The 22271-nt window shown below is 38.1% G+C and overlaps 1 protein-coding gene across 1 annotated transcript; it reads right to left on the bottom strand.

Annotated features, from left to right (window-relative positions):
• Positions 1 to 16733: 16733 nt before the first annotated feature.
• LOC139195051 (uncharacterized) lies at positions 16734 to 19817 on the bottom strand. The gene is made up of 4 exons (XM_070820231.1): positions 18922 to 19817; positions 18338 to 18495; positions 17471 to 17791; positions 16734 to 17380 (listed from the first exon to the last, which is right to left on the bottom strand). The coding sequence occupies exons 1-4, from the start codon at positions 19815 to 19817 to the stop codon at positions 16734 to 16736; spliced, it is 2022 nt and encodes a 673-aa protein (XP_070676332.1).
• Positions 19818 to 22271: the final 2454 nt, after the last annotated feature.

Below are 22271 nucleotides of genomic sequence, written 5' to 3'. Positions count from 1 at the left end.
AAAAGATTTGACTTATATATAATACTTAATAAAAAATAGAAATATAATTTTATAATAAGATATCATAACATACAAAATGAAAGATAGTATAATTAATACATAAAATAATTAACATATTTATTCTCCGTCATCCTCTGTTAACTCATCGTCGACATTGGCATGATTAACGAACTCGAACATATCTACAACTCTGCCATAACAATTCACTTGCCCAATTGCTCTAGGAACATTTGCAGGTACAAAGACACCACAATTTTGATTCCTATACTTATCATCCACAGATTTTATACGAAATCTAAACCCATGAACAATGTGACTTTTATATTTACTCACAACCCTACTAGGATAATTAGCTAGCCAATACAAGTCTTGAGATATCAACGTGTCATTAGCATGATAACTTGAATTCATCTGTAATAAGTATGAAGATAAAAATTGACAGAATAACTATAACATGTTATAATTAAAATGCAAAACAATAAATAAATAATGTGATTGTTATATCAACTCACATGTTGCTTGAACCATTCTGGAAATTCTTTCTTGCTTAGCTCCTTAATTTGTCGCATAGTTAACCTTTCTCGACGATGTTTAGTTTTCAAGAATTCCTCATGTTGGCTACACAATTATGTCCAAATTTAGATAATTAATTTTTCAAAGTTAAGAAAATCAATAAAACATTAAGACGTATGATTAAACGTTCTTACCTTCTAAATGGGTTCACTTCATCATAATTATTTAGAATGTATCTATGGCACTGATCAAGAGCATTTAGATCGAGCTCCACATGTTCTCCTGAACCCATATAACATCCTTTGGAGTCAAAAATTGATAACCCACCAGACATTCCACATCCAATACCATCTTCATTTCGGCCTCTACGGGTACGACGAGACTCGACACCTCTAAGATACATGGAATAGAAGGACAATCACTCATCCACCAAATATGCTTCAGCAATAGAACCTTCAGAACGACCCTTATTACGAACATAGCGCTTCAACGTTTGCAAATACCTATAATTATAAACGAAACACAAACAATTATAATTATAAATTAAAGTTATGACTACAATTGTAAAAAATTTATAAAAATTTATTAATTACCATTCAATTGGATACATCCATCTATAGGGAACAGGCCCTGCAAGAGCTGCTTCATCTGCCAAGTGAACTGGAAGGTGCACCATTATATCAAAAAATGCAGGAGGAAATATTTTTTCAAGTTGACTTAATGTCAAGGCAATTCTTGAACTCAGTTCCTTGAATCCTTCCTCAGACTCCTTCTTACTACACAACTGTCTGAAAATTGCACTCAACTCTAATAATACCATAGTAACAGCTTTAGGCAAAACCGGGCGTATTGCAAGCGGGAGTAACTGCTGCATTAAAACATGGCAATCATGACTTTTCAACCCATGTATTTTTCGTTCATTCACGTGCACACATTGCGATAAATTTGATGAATATCCATCGGGGACCCGAATAGTAGACAACACATTGCAAAATGCAGTTTTTTCTTCTCTTTTCAACGTGAACAAAGTTGGAGGTAGAAATGTTCTATTTCCTTCTCTACGTGGGTGTTGACTGCGTCTTATGTTCAAGACTTCAAGATCTGCACATGCAACCAATCCATCTTTAGACTTTTTTATACTTAGCAATCTTCCCATCACACTGTCACATATATTCTTCTCGATATGCATAACATCAAGATTGTGTCTAATCAACAGATGCCTCCAATAAGGTAGTTCATAAAAAATAGATTTCTTCTTCCACTGACTGTTACCATTTGTACTGCTCGAAGTTCTTTTTCTGCATTGCCCAACTGAAGCATTTTTCTTTGGTTTTCCAAAAGTAAATCTCAATGTACAAAGTTCTTCGAGACATTGTAAACCAGTCCACTGCCTTGGTGCACTACGATGCTCTCGACGACCATTAAAAGCTGTAGTTTGCCTTCGAAACCTATGATTATCTTCAAGAAAGCATCGATTCCCCATATAACAAATTTTACGACTTGCCAGCAAGTAAATAGATTATTTATCATGCATGAAATGTGGACAGGCTTTATAGCCATGTGTACTCCATCCAGACAACATTCCATAAGCTGGAAAATCACTTATAGTCCATAAGACAGTAGCCTTCATCGTAAAACTTTGGTTGGAATAAGCATGATAAGTTGGAGTGCCCACCTCCCACAACTCATTCAACTTGTCAATCAGTGGATGCATGTATACATCAATCTCTTGACCAGGACTACGCGGTCCTGGTATTAAAAGAGACAACAACAAATTTGGTTGCTTCATGCATATCCAAGGCGGCAAATTGTAAACAAAAAGCACCACAGGCCATGTGCTATGGTCATTCCTCATTTTTCCAAAAGGATTAAATCCATCACTAGCCAACCCTAATCGGACATTTTGAATTTCTGACGCAAAATCCGGATATAAATTATCCAAATGCTTCCATGCTGGAGAATCTAAAGGATGTCTCATAAACTCATATTTAGGACATTTAATTGCATGCCACCTCATATGTTCAGTTGTATGCTTCAACATAAAAAATCGTTGCAATCGTGGTTTTAAAGGAAAATACCACATAACCTTAGCTGCGATCTTTTTTCTCGACCTATCCGCTGCGTTGGTAATTGTATATCTTGATTCACCACAAACCGAGCACACGGTCAAATCCGAAGTTTCTTTCCAATAGATCATGCAATCATTGGGACATGCATCAATTTTCACATACGTCAGACCCAAGTCATTGATAAGTTTTTTTGCCTTATAATAAGATTCAGGCAAACAATCCCCTTCAGGCAACATTCTTTTAATTAACTCCAGTAAAGTTGTGAAGATCTCGTCTGGCATTCCCACTAAACACTTGATCTGATACAGTCTTACAACTGCTTCTAATTTCTTAAACTCCTTACACACAAATCTTGATTTGCCTCTTCAAGCAACCTAAAAAAAGTCTCCACCTCTTCTGGATGCCCTTCCCCAATAGACGGTTCAGTAGACGGCCCAACACATTCTTCTGTTAATGGTTGGACAAATACATCATTAAGAAAGTCATGCATGCCAATCACCTCATCTCCTGTTTCTTCTTCTCCAATTGCCACATTTTGCTCTCCAATGTTTTGCTCGCCATGATGTCGCCAGCAAGCATTTTTATAATCTTTATCCATATCATACAATATGAGATGTTCAATAATAGTGTTCCTAACAAAAGTATATCGACTACAACATCTTTTGTAAGGACATCTAAACTTATCAGGACCAACACCATTTGCAACTGCTTGATCCAAAAACAAATTAATTCCAGCTGTATATGGTTCAAAATTTCGGGGTATCGTCAACCAACTCTTGTCCATGTTTTACCAGTTTACGAAGGTAAAATATTACCCTGACACTAAGATGCCTACAATCTTGCAATCCCTATCATGTAGGCATAACTATTAGAATTTTCAATTTCTATCTTTCAACCCTCGAACTCTATCACGATTGTAATCTTTTAATTTTCAACACCTATTATAGTAAAAACAAATTAAAATAACAACAAAAAGTTATCAAAATTATGCTCATCTAATCCATTCTAGTAAATAACAACCAAAAGTTATCAAAATAACAATAAATTAAAATAACAATTATAGTGCAAAAGTTATATTTAATATTGTTAATTTAACATAAATGCTTATTTAAATTATTCATTCCATTTTCTCATAACAATTCAAATTGTAAAAAAATTTAATTTAAAATAATATATTCTTATATTACTAAAAATGATAAGTTTATGTTATATTTAATATTGTTAATTTAACATAAATGCTTATAAATATTATTCATTTCATTTTCTCATAACCATTCAAATTGCAAAAAAAAATTAATTTAACATAATATATTTTCATATTACTAAATATTATAAGTTTATGTTATATTTAATATTGTTAATTTAACATAAATGCTTATAAATATTATTCATTCCATTTTCTCATAAAAATTCAAATTGCAAAAAAAAAATTATTTAACATAATATATTCTTATATTACTAAATATTATAAGTTTATGTTATATTTAATATTTTTAATTTAACATAAATGCTTATAAATATTATTCATTCCATTTTCTCATAACAATTCAAATTGCAAAAAAAAATTAATTTAACATAATATATTCTTATATTACTAAATATTATAATTTTATGTTATATTTAATATTGTTAATTTAACATAAATGCTTATAAATATTATTCATTCCATTTTCTAATAACAATTCAAATTATTCTCATCTAATCCATTCTAGTAAATAACAACAAAAAATTATCAAAATAACAACAAATTAAAATAACAATTAGAGTGCAAAAAAATTAATTTAACATAATATATTCTTATATTACTCAATATTATAAGTTTATGTTATATTTAATATTGTTAGTTTCGTTTATAAATGCTTATAAATATTATTCATTCCATTTTCTCATAACAATTCAAATTATTCTCATCTAATCCATTCTAGTAAATAACAACAAAAAATTATCAAAATAACAACAAATTAAAATAACAATTAGAGTGCAAAAAAATTTAATTTAACATAATATATTCTTAAATTACTCAATATTATAAGTTTATGTTATATTTAATGTTGTTAATTTAACATAAATGCTTATAAATAATATTCATTCCATTTTCTCATAACAATTCAAGTGACAAAATTAATTAATTCGCCTAAATATTAATTAATTTAACAAAAATAGTAGAAATTTATCTAACTACTTAAATTACAATTTTTAAATAAATAAACTTGTGTATTATACAATTTAAAAATTAAAGAATTTAGTGATAGAAACCTGAATTATAGAAGAATTCCGTCGTCGATCAATTCTTTATGTACTTAACCAGCTCAAATAAATTCCCTACAAAAATAAATTGTATCTAAAAATTAAACATAAGAGGAGAAAATAAAAATATTACAAGCAAGAAAAACTTACCTTTGTGAAGAATGAACTTGCAAGAACTCGGGAAGGTGAAAGAGAAGAAGAAATTGCAATGGTGAAAGAGAGAACCAGAAGGCTTTGTAAATCGTGAGAATGAGATAAATGCAAGAGAAGAAGAAGAAAACACGGGGGAGGGTATATAAAGACTATCAATCTATCGCTTACAACCGACACCGGGTTTCAAAATATTTAAAAAAACAAAATATATGTCGCTCAGAACCGACGCAGGATTTAAAATATATAAAAACAACAATTAGTGTCGCTTCTATATGCGACACCCATACTTTATGTCGCTTAAAAGCGACACTGTTTTATTTAAAGCGACGCCAGTATTTAAAATTATTAAAATGTGTGTCGGTTATAAGCGACATTAACTGTTTACGTCGGTTTAAAAGCGACGCAGGCTTTGTAAATCCGACGTCATATTTAGTGGGTGTCGCAACTCTCTTGTGCGCTACTATATTATATTAAACCGACGCAACAACTGACACTATAAGGCCCTTTTGTAGTAGTGAAATAGCTTAAGAGAAAGTACTTCTCCAAATTACCTTTCACGAGAAGTTACAACTCTCTGAAAATCGTATGGTGAATGTCCATAAAATGAGAATGTATTCTTCATGACAAGTCAATTGTTTCTACATCATCTGAGGGGTTTACCACCACCACACCGTTTGATACTACGCTTTAGATTTTCTTTTAACTTTCTAAATACCACAAGTTTTGAATTATGCAGAGGACTAAGTTTGCCTAGTCACATGGGGAATTTCATACTCCAATCAAATGAATAGACAAACCTATATATTCACCATAATAAAAAACGTTCCCTACCTCAAAGTGAATGGATATATTGAATAGATCGCTCAAATTGTACCATTTTATTTTCTTTTGCTCATCACCAAACAAAAAAAAAAAATTAGAATAACATAAATTGTGGCTGCTTAATTTGTCTAGTCTATATCAATTTTCCAAGGGCCAATGATTCAGGAAACATCTCACGGATCCGTAGCGCCATGATCACATGGTTCACAGACGAGTTATTTTCACATACCTTCTATTGTTTATTTTCGAGACAAGAAGCTAAGACTTGATGGCTTGGTCAACGGTGTTGGCACATCCCATGTCGAGAAAGTCACATTTTGTGATGTCCCTCTCTCTTTTTTTTGTATCATTTTTGTATTTGTTTCTAGAGGGGTAAGGTTCATGTCCCCCTTTCTTTTTCATGTATTTTATTTATTTATTTATTTATTGGGTAAGATTTATGTCCCCCTTGACTAGGTCTAACTTCATTTTTCGTTATCAATAAAATTTCTTTATAGCGTCAAGATTTCCTTAATAATAAAAAAATAAAAAAAAAGAGGTCACCTTTGGTGAGCACAATTTTGATAGAATAAGACATGGTGGGAAAAGACAAGACTCATTGATGAGTCAATATTATATTGTAATTTTATCTTATTTTTAGTATATTTTGGTGGTATTTTAATACTTTGCTTTATATTTCTAATGCGAGACTCTTAAGCAAAAAGTTATCAAACGGATGAATTTTGGAGTAATTCCAATTGGACGGCTTTCGCAAGTCTTTCAACTTGTTCGTGTCAGAGTTTCAGATTTTTATGCCAAGCGGTTAAGTTATGATGATTAAATAAAACACCAACGCGCGAAACTGTCAAAGTGACAGGCTTATTTGGGCTCTTTGGCGTCCAAGATGGTGTTTTATGGCGATGGGCCCTCTACAAATATGTTCAAAACGACTTAAGCTTTAAAAAGAGTCTTGGGCCTATTTTGGAGCTGATTTGGCCCATGAACTTGACAGCTTTGTAAACTAGCAGATTCTCCACATTAGTGTAGGAGATTCTTTTTTAGTGTATAAATAAGGCTTATTCATTAGAGTTCTCTACACACTACTTTGGAGAACTCAGCTAGACTTTTGGATTTCGTACTTCATAGTCCTTTTTCAGTGACCCATTATAAAATGTAGAGAAACCCACATTCAACAAATGGACCCAAGGCAAAGAAAAAGCCCAAAGACATGTTTATGACGAGCCTAGAAGGAAAACTTAGAATATATATCATAGTCGACATTGTATTAAATACGTGATACTGAGCACTCACTGGCTGAGACCGACCACAAGCACCACTTTTAACCGCTACCAACCACTAACTCTTGACACAAGATAGATGAATCTAGCCCAAAAGGACCAGATTTCACCAAGAGATGCGAGCTGTGAACAAATGTAGAGCTCCAGATCTTTTCTCTTTTTTTTTTTCTTTTTTTTTTGGACAAAGGGTAACTATCATTACCAACAAACAAGAAGTACAAACATAAGCCCTATTACAAGATAAGCACAAAAGAAAAGACGAGCATCAAAACTGTCACATCCCAACCTAGGCCCCCACCACATCCCGGGCTCGACTCCACCGTAGCACGATATTGTCCGCTTTGGGCCCCGACCACACCATCACGGTTTTGTTTCTGGGAACTCACACGAGAACTTCCCAATGGGTCACCCATCCTAGGATTGCTCTCGTGCCAACTCGCTTAACTTCGAAGTTCCGATGGAACCCGAAGCCAGTAAGCTCCTAAAAGGCCTCATGCTAGGTAGGGATGGGAATATACATTTAAGGATCACTCCCCTAGGCAATGTGGGATGTTACAATCCACCTACCTTAAGGGGCCCGACGACCTCGTCGGCACACCACGGCCAAGGTTAGGCTCTGATACCAAATTGTCACATCCCAGACCGGGCCCCCACCACATCCGGAGCTCGACTCCACCGTAGCACGATATTGTCCGCTTTGGGCCTGAACCAGGCCATCACGGTTTTGTTTCTAGGAACTCACATGCGAACTTCCCAGTGGGTCACCCATCCTAGGATTGCTCTCGCGTGAACTCGCTTAACTTCGAAGTTCCGATGGAACCCGAAGCCAGTGAGCTCCCAAAAGGCCTCGTGCTAGGTAGGGATGGGAATATACATTTAAGGATCACTCCCCTGGGCGATATGGGATGTTACAAAAACACTGGGGACAAGGCCCAAAGCTAACTTTATAGCCCAGCCCACGCAAAAAACCCAAATGTACAGCTCATCCGATGCTTGTATACGCCATCACCAGAAAACCTTACAACGATCACCGTAATCTATCGCCCACCACCAACGCCTGAGATCACACCGACATGAACTCCAGACTTGATGAAGAAGAAGGATGCATCATCCACCAGGGACCACCATACCGACCATCGGCATGAAATAAATAAAACCCGCAACAAGAAAGCAAGCAACATTGCCCCCAAGGGCGAACAGTGGGGAGGGCCAACAAGGATGGTGGTGCGAACACCCAAGCCGAAGCTCTACACATCCTCCCGTAAATTCGTGAAGTATCGTGGTGAATATATGTGGAATACTATCGGAATTGAGTCAAACTAATGAAAAATATGAAGAGATATGGATGGAGGGGGATTGAAGGGAGATAGATTGAGAGGGATGGAAAGGGATGGATCAAGGAGATGGAAGAATCGGATGATTGGGAATTAGATTTAGAGATGGTGTGATCAAAAGCAAAGGAAGACTTCAGAGGAAAATTGAGAATTGCAGGGATGGGGAAAAGTGCAGACAACAGAGAGAGCAAAGAGAAAAGGAAAAGAAAGGAAAACCATGAGACTGATGCGAAAATTAACTTAACACACAAATTAAACCCTCTTGTTAACAATTGTAGTATGGATAAGTAGGGATCGTTCTTACACGGGGGATTATGAGGGATTGCTAAAACACTCTAAACTGACTCAAATATATAAAAATGGGTTCAAAACACTTAACAAGACTCAAAGAACTCAAAACAAACTCAAAAGACTCAAAACAAACTAAAACTACTCAAAACTGCCGAAAACATCAATTAAGCAGATTCTGACTCTAACACAATTTTTGGATGAATTTTGGTTTTATATTGATTCAAAACACTTAAAAATACAAACTAAACAGATTCTAAGTAATTAGACACTAAGTAAATGGGGATTTGGTTTTTGACGAAAATAAAGTAAAACAAAGCAAGAATTAAACTAGACAGATTTGCACGAAATTGGTTGAATTAGATGGATGATGGGCTTGTTATGAGGTTTTTCTCCACCCTTGACACACTTGCAAACAAAATGATTTCCAGTTGCTCTTCAATACCCATGAATCCTCAACGCCCCAAATTAACTGTGAATTGCACTAATTAACCCTCAAATTTTCCTAATTTCATTGAATTGGATGATTGCATACAACAACCCAAAGCATTCTTCACAAGTTCTCTACATGAATTACATAATAAAGATACGAGCAAAGATCATTAAGTTCTATGAAAATCATAAGCATTGACAAGGCACTTGTAACAATGAATTGGATGAAACTTATGCCAAGAATTTACTTAACGCGATTGTGACAAGCAACATTCACTACTTATGAATATAAGTTCATAACGATTAGGTGAAAATCCCTTATATCTTAGCATCAGATTTATGCATGAAAATTAAGCGTGCACTCTCAACCAACACACACAAATCAGTTTTAATTCAAAAAGATAAGTAAATAGAATTCACAACTTATGAATCACAACTGGATGTAATCAAATCATATTGCAAGTATGAACATGGTTTCGAATTCCCCCTAGCTAAGAAGGGTTTAGTTCCTCATACTCACAAAACAAAGATTATTGAATTGAAACATTGAAAACAAAGAATGAAAACACCTAAAAACGCTCCAGCAATCCAACTTGAATGGCAAGCACATCCAAGGGTCCTCCTTTTCCTTCTTTGCTGCGGCACAAGGGTTGTGAGAATGGATGAGTGGTGAATTATGGTGGTGGATGGATGTAGGTGAATTATGGTGAAGATAGGTGTATGGTGCGGCAAGGGTTGATTAAGGTCAGAAACTATGGAGAATGGTGAAGGATTGATGCGGCAGAAAGAGTGACATAGTTTATGGTGTGAATGGGCGAATGAATGGATCCCTTGGCTACAAAAAGGAAGTCTATTTAAGGTTTCCAGGAATTAAAACCCTAACTTATTTTGGTTAACAGAAATTAAGTCAAAAGCTTCTAGAAAAAAGAAATAAAATCAGAAAACTAAGGGAAATAGGCTAAGATATGCGGCAAGGAAATAAAACACAATAGGAATGTGTTTTAATGGAAGGAAATAGGAAAGAACACTCTCCCTTGCACGTCAAGGAAGATTAAAGGGTCAAGAGGGTGCGGCATGGCCTTTGATTGTGCAAGGAAGGTATATTTTGTGTCCTAGAATGCTTAGGAGGCCTTTAATGTTGCTGGAATTTAGAGATATTTAGGATTAGGAAAGGTCAAACCAAAATAGGAAACCTTGGCTTAACTTTCCTACTTCAATTAGGAATCCTCATGTGAGTAGGAGTCCTCATTCTTCTAGGAATCCATCTTCAATTAGGAATCCTTCTTCAATTAAGAATCCTAGCATCTTTAGATCTTCAATTTCGTCCATCTCCCTTGCTCCAAGAATGTGATAACCATTCCAAGCCCAATTTTTCTCCAAAAGGCTCCAAAATGCACTTTCTTGCATACTTTGTCCTTAGAACCGAAAAACACACAAAAAGGCTCAAAAGACTAAAATAACTAAGAAATAACAATGTAAATGCACAAGAACAAGCCAACTAAATCACCTAAATATGCTCCTATCAGAGACTACCACCGACCCTAGCCACAGTTAGGGCTGGCGGTGATGCGAATTTAACGAAATGAAGAACACTCACACAAAGGTAAGAAAGATTCTCACAAGAGGAGAAAAGATCTCTCATATGATGAGAGAAAAGAGCTATTAGCTCCAGATCTACATACAAGTAGAACATGACGTAACAACCTGTATCGAGGGTCTTCATCATCCCACTTGCCGACCTCTATATAAAGGAATGAGAGAAACCTGGAAAGTTGAGTTCATAAACCAACCCTAAGACTACAATAGTGTTTCTCTCTAATCCCAAACATACTGATAAAGGAAACCATCTTTGTTAAACTTACCATATTTTTGCATTAACAGTTTGACGCTGTCTGTGAAAATCATCGTTGACGAAACGTCGTGTTTTCATTATTTCATTGAGCCGATAGCCAAATGTTCAGGGCAGTGCAGTTTAGTAGCAATCTCCACACAATCGTGATGAACAAAGGCTTAAAGGGTCGGTGTTCCCTCTAACATCGGAAAAAGTTAGTAGTAGAAAGAAGAGGAAAGAGCAGTCCCTGTTCAAGAGTCTCAAGAAGAAGATGGAGGCCATCCTTACAAGAATATAGGAGAATATACAAGGGCTGAGATATTTGCTCCATGCTCAAAACACCACATTGCAGAAAAAACATGATGACATCCTTAAACAAGTTTTCTAGACCAGGTAAAAGGTGGAAGAAAAGGTTAACATGGCAAAAATGGTGGAAGATTATATATTTGGTGAAAACCGACAACCCTTTACACTAACCGCATAAGCCACTATCGAGCATCGTACAAATTTGGAAGTAATATGAGAAGAAGCCTGGGAGGAAATCGGTCGCAGAGACCAAAGACCAGGCCGAGTAGCACAAGATAAGTTATACAAGAAGACCAACATAGGGAAGAAGTTGAATCTTCAACAAACGTTCACCCCTCTGAACATTAAGAATGCATTCAAAGAAATGATGACGAATGAGATAAAGAGTAATGCATTCAAAGAAATGATGACAAATGAGATGAAAAGTGTGTAGGACCACCTCGGAGTCACAGAGAATAGCAAGAAGCGAAAGGGCAATGATTACATCGAGGACAAGAGCCCTCTACCGTGTTGGAAAATATTAGTATTTAGGTTTACTTTAATGTTTGGTTTTTTGGGCTTTAGGATTAGGGCTATTTATTATAAATAGCGTGCTTGTTATTCAGTCAAGGATATGTCAGTCAAGATGTAGTCACTTAGTTATAGCTGTTTTGAGGAAAATCTTGTTTAATAAAATGTTCATAGTTATATATCGTTTGTTCGTCCGTTTATTTTCAACTTGGTATCAGAACAGGCTTGATCATTTGGGTTTAATCTACTTCTGTTTGGTATCTGTCTGTCTATCACTTCTCTATCTTTTTTGCTTCACCGTTTTCCAGTTTAGGTCCGTAGGAACTTGTGTTTTTATTTGGGTTTAGGTCACTTTTAGTTTACTAAAATTATGTAGAAGAAATCGCCAGAATTGTAATCTAAAGTCACCACAAATCTGATATGATGTTGCACAACCTGCTCTCCTACGGTCCTACTTCACCAGCCACCGCCCAGACCCATTTAAACCTGCTGTTGCACGTTGATCAGTCTCTGCTTGACTGAGATCATTTTTGCACACTTGCTGCATGAACCATCCACCACTATTGCTGCTCGACCTACATCACCAACCACCTAGCCATGCATACGCCATTGTGTCTAGAAGAACCCAGATCATCATTGTACAGTACCTGTCCACCCATCATCCGCAGTCGAATAACCTATTGAAGCGGTCGTTGTTCACCCGCTGTTACAGTCTGTATCACCTAACTCGAACTTAAATCCGTCTGCCTGAAGTTCTGCCAGTACAAGGCCATCGTTGTCTCATCATATCTATGTCAGTGTTTGACTACTCTAGAACTTAATAAGATGGGCCTATGTTTGTCTATTGGACTACTTTATTGGATTAGATCGATAAAATGGGCTAAGAAGATAAAGTTACCTATATTAGGTTGTTAGATTTTTGTCTGAAGTATGTGATTTGTTTGAAGTATAATGTTGCCTACTTAACAATCACTCGAGTGCTTGGATTATTGACTACTCGAGTGATTATTGTCAAAGTTTCCGTCTGTCTGCCTGAATCTATATGTCATCTATCATCTGTCCACGTTGCGGAGCCTGCCTACCTGTCTGTCTGCGTTGCGCAGCCTGCCTATTTGTCTGTCTGCCTAATGGAGCCAGTCTGCATCTGCTTGTTTGCAAACCCATGTTGTATACCGCCATGAGTTTGACAGAGGGTGTTGGAAAATATTAGTATTTAGGTTTACTTTAATATTTGGTTTTTTTGGCTTAACCCGTTAGCATTAGGGTTTTGGTTTCTTACCTTTTAGGGTTAGGGTAGTTTATTATAAATAACGTGCTTGTTATTCAGTCGAGGATATGTCAGTCAAGATGTAGTCACTTGGTTATAGCTGATTCGGGAAAATCTCGTTTAATAAAATGTTCATACTTATATATCGTTTGTTCGTTCATTTATTTTCAACTTGTCGTTCACAAAAGCCCTCTTGTCGGCGCCCACGGTAAGAGACACCAAGCTATTAAAGATGCAGAGTTACGAAGGGTTGACGGACCCCTTCGATCATCTGGATAATTGTAATTTTATTTATGCAGTAGAGGGCCGAGCATGCAATGAGGCCGCCAAGCAAAGAGAAGTGAGTCTAAGCCTTCAATGAAATACCAGTCCATAACCCTAAACCCCATGGTATTTAAGCCCTAAAACCACTATAAACCTCCTAAGAACCATCTTTGTTAACCTTACCATCTTTTTGCATATATATAGACACACACACACACACACACATAATTGTATGAAAATTAAACTACTTTGAACTATTTTCATGGATGATAGGTACATTAAATTTTATTTATTTTTGTATATTCTACCTGAGACACCTTGACCCGGGATGTCCACTAGGACTCCGAATCGACCTGGCTGACACCTGGAAGGTGATAAAGTCATAAAGTGTAGTGATGTGGAAAATGTGAATAAATTTAAACTTAAAAGTGTCTAAATACAAGAGTGCGCAGTGAGCAGGAATGAACCTATTTCACACGTGATGACAAAGCATAAGTACAGTACAGTAAAATAGGGTGAGAATTATACCATCGATGGTACTCGTCTACATCAAGATTTGCCAATAATCCTCGTCGGTACGAAAACTCTGCTATTAGAACCTGGAATGGCGAAAAACAAGGGTGAGTAGGCCTAAAAATAAAATTTTATAAAAACCTTTTTGAAAACGTTATAACCCATCGCTGTAAAACATGTATAGTTTCCAAAATATCATACTAAGTATAAGTATGAAAATCAAATGCATGCTAACTGTAAGTCCAGAAATATCCAGAAATATGCCACAGCAGAATAGCTTAACAGTAATATAGATATGATCATGTGCTCAGTAATCTATACTAACATTTTAGTCGGAGTCACCTAATGTGACATGTACGATTGCACCTATCGCTCATCAGACTATGCTAACACACGAGTCGAAGTCACCTAATATGACATGTACAACAAGCTAAGTGTAATAATAAACGCTCTAGTGCTACGATCACGTGAAGCTGACGCTATGTGTGGGTCACCTACCAGTCGGAACTGCTTAATGCAGTCTTTACGACAGGCTAACACCTACTTGGATCCAAGGCGAGCGTGCGGTGCGGGAGATGAACATACACATGAAGGTTGTGCCCTGGCCCTGGGTGGGAGCACTAACATCGAGGTGTAGCAATGATGAGTACTATATGAACATATGCATGCCAAATTGATTCAACCATTTCAATCCACCACATAACCTTACCTGGACTTACATGCGCATCCCGCGTTTACCTTAGCATTTCAAAGCATTCATAACAATTACATGCAGGTAATATGCATATGGATATTCCATGATGCTCGTTGAGATCTTCATTTCTGTAAAATTTGAAAATTTTTAGAAGTAGTTGAATTTTCCGACGAGTCAGGGCGGTGCACGTGGCGCGTGGGCCGAGACCCCACCTGACCATCTTAGGCTAATTTTGAAGCCTCGATTCCATAATTGACATTCGTTTAGTGAAATTACAATGTTTTAATATAGTTTTGTAGTTGACCACCTAGTTGGCCGCCAAGAGTTCTTTATATGAATTGATGATCTGACCGTTGGATCGGCATAGAACCTTAGTACAATATAGTACGTAATATTTGAGGATTATAGGAACTGACGGATCTGGAATCCGACATATGGATCTTCCCGAATTGGATTTGTAAATTCGTAAAATAAAACGTCGGCCGCCACTTAATTTTAGCAATTGGCGGAGATCCGACCGTTGGATCATTATGAAACTTTAAGATGTTGTTCTAGAAGCATAAGGTGGATCTTTGGAAGTTACGGATCAGAAATCTGAGGCTCAGGTCTTCCGAATCGAGTTACGTAAGGTTGTGGACCCTACTGTCAACTTTTGACCGACGGTTGACTTTTGGTCAATGGATTTCAAATCATTCTAGAATGTCCTTAGGGATGTATTTTACGTAAGTTACATGTTCTATCAATAAGAATCTTGAGTTGTGATTTGATATTTGTTCTAGGCGACATTCGTTCGTGACGCCTGGATAGTGTGATAGGGAATTGTAGCGCAGACTCCAAATGAGTGGGTCTTTTCTTTTTTATAGTATATATATGATTGATAGTTTCCACAAATTCTTTTAAATTGATTTATGTATTTTATGCCATGTCTTATATATATTTTAAAATACTATGATATGGTTGAGTTTTAGAGTTTTATACATGTGGCCAAGTCCAATTTGGCCAAAAAAGGTTCAAAATTGGCCCGCACCCGTCAGAAACCCTAGAATAGGTGTTCTTCGATTCGACTTCCTCGGTGTTCCAACGCCCCTACAACTGGTTGGGTCTTGTTCCTAGGTCTATGGGGAGTTGATTATGGGTGGTAGTGGGTGGTGTAAAAGAATGATATGTAATTGATTTGATATTGATTCAAGAGGCAGAACAGCCTACTTATAGTTACAATAATGCCTAATATGGTTCCTACAATCAAGCTAAAATATTCACAAATAAGGAAAAGAATTATTTACAGAGTCAACATTCCATTCTAAGCTCGATCTTCTTCAACACTCCCCCTCAAGTTGGAGTGTATGTTTATGACACCCAACTTGCTAAGTAGCACTTCAAACTGTGTCGAGCTTAGTGGTTTAGTGAACAAATCTGCTGGTTGATTTGTGGTTCGAATGTGAGCTGTCCGAATCGTCCATTCTTGTACTTTTTCTCTAACCAGATGGCAATCTATCTCTATGTGTTTGGTTCTCTCATGAAATACCGGATTCGATGCTATGTGTATAGCTGCCTGATTGTCACAAAACAAAGCTACTGGCTGCGTGTGATCAACTCCCAAATCCTTCAAAATGTTCTTCAACCATGTAACTTCGCAGCAAGTGGTAGCCATGAAACGATACTCGGCCTCCGCACTCGAACGTGATACCGTTGTCTGTTTCTTAGTCTTCCAAGAGACCGGTGCTTGCCCAAGTAAGATGCAGTATCCCATGATCGATCTCCTTGTATCCTTACAACGTGCCCAATCGGCATCACAGAATGCCCGCAATTGTAGTGACCCTGTAGATGGCAGTAGGATGCCTTGACCCGGCGTTTGCTTGATGTACTTAAGCACTTTGTGGGCTGCCTCCAGATGCGGTTGTCGTGGTTTGTCCATGACCTGGCTCAGTACATGTACAGCAGAAGTCAGGTCTGGTCTAGTTATGGTCAAATATATTAATCTCCCAACCATTCTTTTGTATACCAAAGCATCATCTAACAGCTTTCCATCGAGCTGTGTAAGTGACAAATTCTGTTCCATAGGAAATCGAGAAGGTTTGACACCCAAAAAGCCTGCATCATCCAAGATTTCCAAAGCATACTTTCGTTGCGACAAACTAATTCCATGTCGTGACCTGGCAACTTCGATGCCAAGGAAATATTTCAACTACCTCAAATCCTTGAGTTTGAATCGGTTAGCCAAGAATAACTTTGTGTTCTCTATCTTCCAAATTGTTCCCTGCCAGTATAACATCATCAACATATATAAGCAACACTAGGAAGGTGTCTTGACGACGTCGAACGAAGAGAGAATAGCCAGATCGTGACTGTTGGAATCCTGCGGCCTTGAGGGCAGTGGACAGCTTGATAAACCACTGCCTAGATGCCTGTTTTAACCCGTACAACGACTTGTGCAATTGGCAGACCCGATGCTCCCCCTTTCGTCCGAAACCAGAAGGCAATGACATGAAGACTTCTTCATCAAGGTCGCCATTCAGGAACGCATTGTTCACATCCAATTGGTGGAGATGCCAGCCACGCAGAGAGGCCATACTAAGAAGGACATGAACTGTCACCATTTTGGCAACGGGGGCAAAGGTTTCCCAGTAATCGACGCCTTCAACCTGACTGTAGCCTTTGGCCACTAAGCGGGCTTTGTAGCGTTCAACTGTGCCATCAGCCTTCAATTTCACCTTATACCCCCACTTACAACCGATCGGCCGCTTATGAGGAGGCAACGGCACCAAGCTCCAAGTCCCATTAGCTTGTAAGGCAGCAATCTCAGTTTTCATGGCAGCACGCCATTGGGGTATTTGGACTGCCTGAGAGAAACTTGTGGGTTCTTTAAGAAGGGTAAGTTGAGCAAGATACGTTTGGTGAGGGTGAGAAAGTTGAGCATAAGATAAAAACTAAAAGATCGGGTGAGCCGTACCTGAACAAGTGACCAGGTTCGAAGACGATGAGGATGCGGTTCGGGAAGGGAGGCTAGTCTCGAGATGAAAGTCCTGCAAATAGGCAGGCGGTCGGGTGGAGCGACCGCTGCGGCGCGGAGCTAGGCTGGTAGGCGGGGGCGACGGGGTTGGGGAAAGAAGAGGTGTTGGGGTCGAGTGAGCGGGAAGCGGAGAAGGAGAAGGCAGATCTGTGAAGGATGGAGAAGACAGAGGTGTGGGTTCGGCAGGAAGTGGGTTAAGGAAGGTGGGGTCAGGTGGGCTGGGTGGTGGTGTAGGCCCAACAGGAGGTGTAGGCAGGTGGGCTGCGGAAAGGGAGTCCAAAGCAGAGGGTAAAAATGGGTCAGGTTGAGAGGAAGAAATGTGGGGAATGTAGGTAATGTGGGGATGTGGTGACGCAGCGGAATAGTGAGGAAGAAGAAAAGGAAACACATCCTCAAAGAAACTCACATCATGAGAAATGAGTACCTTTTGTTGACTAAGATCAAAAACCCGATAGCCTTTTTTACCATAAGGATAGCCCAAAAAAATACACTGAGATGCGCGTGGATCAAATTTGGAACAAGTTTGGGCATGGGTAGAAGTAAAGCATAAGCAACCAAAAACACGCAAATGGGAATAACTGGGAGATTTGTTAAACAATTTTTCATACGGGGTTTTGCCATCGAGAAGAGGAGTAGGTGTACGATTGATGAGATAAGCGGATGTGAGAATGGCATCCCCCCAAAAATGAGTTGGAAGCCCGGCCTGAATAAGCAAGGCACGTGCCATATTTAACAAGTGTCTATGTTTTCTTTCAACAACCCCATTTTGCTGTGGTGTGTTGATACAACTAGTTTGATGCATGATACCTTTATCTGCATAGAAATTGTCAAGTTTGAATTCAGGGCCATTATCACTACGGATGATTTTAATTTTGGAATCAAATTGAGTGTCAACCATATTGATGAAGTTAACTAGAAGAGATCGAGCATCAGACTTGTGTTTCATAAGGTAAATCCATGTGCATCTAGTGTAATCATCAACAATAGTAAGAAAATATTTTGCACCCGAAGTGGAAGCAATTTTATAACCACCCCATATGTCTATATGAATTAAATCAAAACTAGAATGAGTAGTAATTAAACTGGAAGAAAAGGGAAGCTTGGTTTGTTTAGCCAAGGGGCAAATTGTGCACTTGTCGGTATCACAAGATGCATGTTTAGAAATAGCACAAGGAAACAACGAAAGAACTCTGGTAGATGGGTGACCAAGGCGTTGGTGCCAAAGGATGGGATGGGTTTTGTGTGCCTGATTGCATGTTCCTTTCTTAGTATGATCGAGATAGTAGAGGCCCTCCCGTTTAATTCCCGTCCCAATCATCGTCCCCGAACGTAGGTCCTGTATGATACAAAATTGATTCAGAAAAATTGTAATACAAGATGAATTGGCTAACTTGCTAATTGAAACCAAATTCAACTTAAAGTACGGGACACATAAAACGTTCTCAAGAATCAAATTGGGGGACAAGACAACTTTGCCAATGTGAGTCACTTGTGCTACGGATCCATTCGACAATTCCACTGTGTGATTAGTGACAGGCCTCGAGGTGGAGAACATGTCGGGATCATAAATCATATGATCTGTGCAGCCACTGTCTAAAATCCAAATGCTTTGTTTGCCATGAGAGTTGAGTGAAAAAGCTTTACCTGAGAGTTCTTCATGGGTTGCAGGATTACTAACATGATTGGCAGATGAGGATTTATTTTGCAGCATACTCAAGATTTGTTTGCACTCTTCAGCAGTAAACGGGAACTTCATCTCCTTCCTTTCTGTCAAACACGTCGCTGCTTGATTCCCTTTGGAAAGCACTGCCCCAAAGTTAGCCTCAGCCGCCGCCTTCTTCTTACGGCAGTATTCTGCCGTGTGACCTTTCCAGCCACAGAATGCACATTTGAGGTGTGCCTGACAATTTTTGGCAGTGTGGTTTGTCTTGTTGCACTTCAACTCACCTTTTTCTCCTTCGGATTCACGGTTGGCATTCTTCACGGCAAACACAGCCGCATCCGGTTGTGTCGAAGCTTTTCCTGCTGTTACTTCCGATTGCTTCTCATGCCACAGAACAAGGGAGTATGCCTTGTTCACTGTGGGTAAAGGATCTTGCAGCAAGGTGTTGTTGCGAACACTTGCATATGAGTCATTGAGGCCCATGAGGAATTTCATAGTCTTCTGTGTGTCCAAATATGCAACCAGTTCCTTGACTGAGCCACAGGTGCAGATCAGGAAAGTGCATAGAGCGTCACGGGCATCCCAGAGTCCCTTCAACTTCGTGAAGTAAGATCCCACAGACATACCTCATTGCACACAATCATGAATCTCGTTCTCGATATTGAACAGTTAAACCACGTTCACATGCGAGAATCGCTCCTGCAGTTCCAGCCACATCTGCCTGGCGTTTTTGCAATTGATCACGCTGCTAGCGATGTCTTTCGACATCGACCCTAGCAGCCAAGTCTGGACTAGATTATTGCAGCGATTCCACTGCTGCCATTCGTGGAGATTCTTTCCACTCGGTTCTTCGATCGAACGGTCTACGAGTCCGATTTTGTTCTTGACCGTTAAGGCCATAGTCATGGATTGTTTCCATGTGCTGTAATTGTCTTCGACCAAAGGTTGTGGCACAAGAATAGCACCGGGTTGGTCTGAATGATGAAGATATAGTTGATGAGTGGGATTATCCCACTGGGTTCCTGAGGCCGTGCCTGATGGTTTGTCTTCTGCCATAGAGGTCGGCTAGGGTTTTGGTGTGTTTGGTTTATTGCCCAGATCAATGCTCTAGTACCATGTAAAAGAATGATATGTAATTGATTTGATATTGATTCAAGAGGCAGAACAGCCTACTTATAGTTACAATAATGCCTAATATGGTTCCTACAATCAAGCTAAAATATTCAAAAATAAGGAAAAGAATTATTTACAAAGTCAACATTCCATTCTAAGCTCGATCTTCTTCAACAAGTGGTGAAACTCGTCGGATCGGAGGAATCACCGTTGAGCACCTCCGGTGAGGTTCTACACAGTTTTGGACCTAAAAACCTTCAAATTTGGGTGAAGATGGTAGATGGGAGGTTGTAAAAGAGGAGATTTCAGGTGTTGGATGGTGGTGGTTTGGCAGAAAAATGGTGGAATTCGCCGAGTTTGAACCGGGTCGAAGCCGGTCGTGGTGCATGGGTCGACAAAAAAAAGAGAAGGAAATCAGTTTCTCCCTCCTCTCCTAATTGGTCCTCCCACTCCAACCTTTATTTCTAATTGGCCACAATAACACAAACCCGATTGGGCCTCATTCCTACAACGTGGGAGTTTAATTAATTTCTAATATAAAATTTAAATAAACAATTTCAAACTTTCGTAACTATACTGTTATAATCCGGACTTGCAAACGGCTTTTGCCTGTGCGTTCGTACCAACGAGTACTACACAAATACGATAAAAGAATAAGACATATGCTTCTCTAGACAATGGTCAACTGAAATCAAAGTTCCTTGTCTCTAGGGCATTTTCGTCAATTCATACTTTTAAAATTAATAAAAAAAACGTTAAATTAGGGACGGGTTGTCACACTACCTCCATCACATATCAAATGTATTCAAACAACCTATGGTGTAGATATCATTTATGATGACATATAAATTTTCTTTTACATATCTTTTAAAAAAAAAGATTAAATCTTCACATTTAAATATTCAAATTGAAGCCACTCAATATTACGGTCTTCCTCTTCACTTAGAAGTGAGAGATCTTAGGTTTGAATCTCGTGAATGGCGAATTCGATACCAAATTAGGCTGCCTATTGTGTGGCTTAGCCGAATTCCCCCTCCTCTTAATGTAAAAATATCGATGTACTCAAAACAAAATTCAAATTGAAAATATGGATAAAGATGCATAAATCAATAAGTTTAATTAAAAATAATAATTGGAGTAAAAAGAATACACTTGACTAAATTCAATAATAAATCAAATTGTTTGACCTAGATCAAAGTACCCCATTTTTTTAATTTAAAATTTTATAATTTGCAGTTAGCTATTTATATAGAATTTTAGATAAGACTCATAGTGATTTGAAAAACAAAACATATATATATATATATGTGTGTGTGTGTGTGTGTGTGTGTGTGTGTTTTTTTTTTTACAAAACCATGGTTTGCCATATAAAAAGTTTGCGCACATATAATAAGAAAAATAGTGTATACATATTTAATGATGTATACATTCATCAAATCAACGATGACAAAATGTACTGCAAAACATTGGTAGATTACAACAAAACTGCGTACATTTTCTACAACAACAACAACAACAAAGCATTTTCCCACTAAGTGGGGTTGACTATATGAATCCTAGAACGTCATTGCGCTCTGTTCTGTGTCATGTCCTCTGTTAGATCCAAGTACTCTAAGTCTTTTCTTAGAGTCTCTTCCAAAGTTTTCTTAGGTCTTCCTCTACCCCTTCGGCCCTGGACCTCTGTCTCGTAGTCGCATCTTCTAACTGGAGCGTCAGTAGGCCTTCTTTGCACATGTCCAAACCACCGTAACCGATTTTCTCTCATCTTTCCTTCAGTTTCGGCTACTCCTACTTTACCTCGAATATCTTCATTCCTAAACTTATCATTTCTTGTGTGCCCACACATCCAATGAAGCATCCTCATCTCTGCTACACCCATTTTATGTACGTGTTGATGCTTCACCGTCCAACATTTCGTGCCATACAGCATCGCCGACCTTATTGCCGTCTTATAAAATTTTCCCT

The sequence above is a fragment of the Malus domestica genome, chromosome 04 (genome assembly GCF_042453785.1).
Source record: "Malus domestica chromosome 04, GDT2T_hap1".
Lineage (NCBI taxonomy): Eukaryota > Viridiplantae > Streptophyta > Magnoliopsida > Rosales > Rosaceae > Malus > Malus domestica.
This window is presented reverse-complemented; position numbering and strand designations above follow the sequence as displayed.

What these genes read in the sequence shown, in the direction of transcription:
- LOC139195051 (XM_070820231.1), bottom strand. Translation starts at nt 19,817, where the DNA reads ATGTCTGTGGGATCTTACTTCACGAAGTTGAAGGGACTCTGGGATGCC. An exon ending in AATTTGGTTTCAATTAGCAA is followed by an intron (nt 18,496 to 18,921) that starts GTTAGCCAATTC and finishes TGATTACACTAG; the next exon opens with ATGCACATGGATTTACCTTA. An exon ending in CAATTTCTATGCAGATAAAG is followed by an intron (nt 17,792 to 18,337) that starts GTATCATGCATC and finishes CCCTTTCCGCAG; the next exon opens with CCCACCTGCCTACACCTCCT.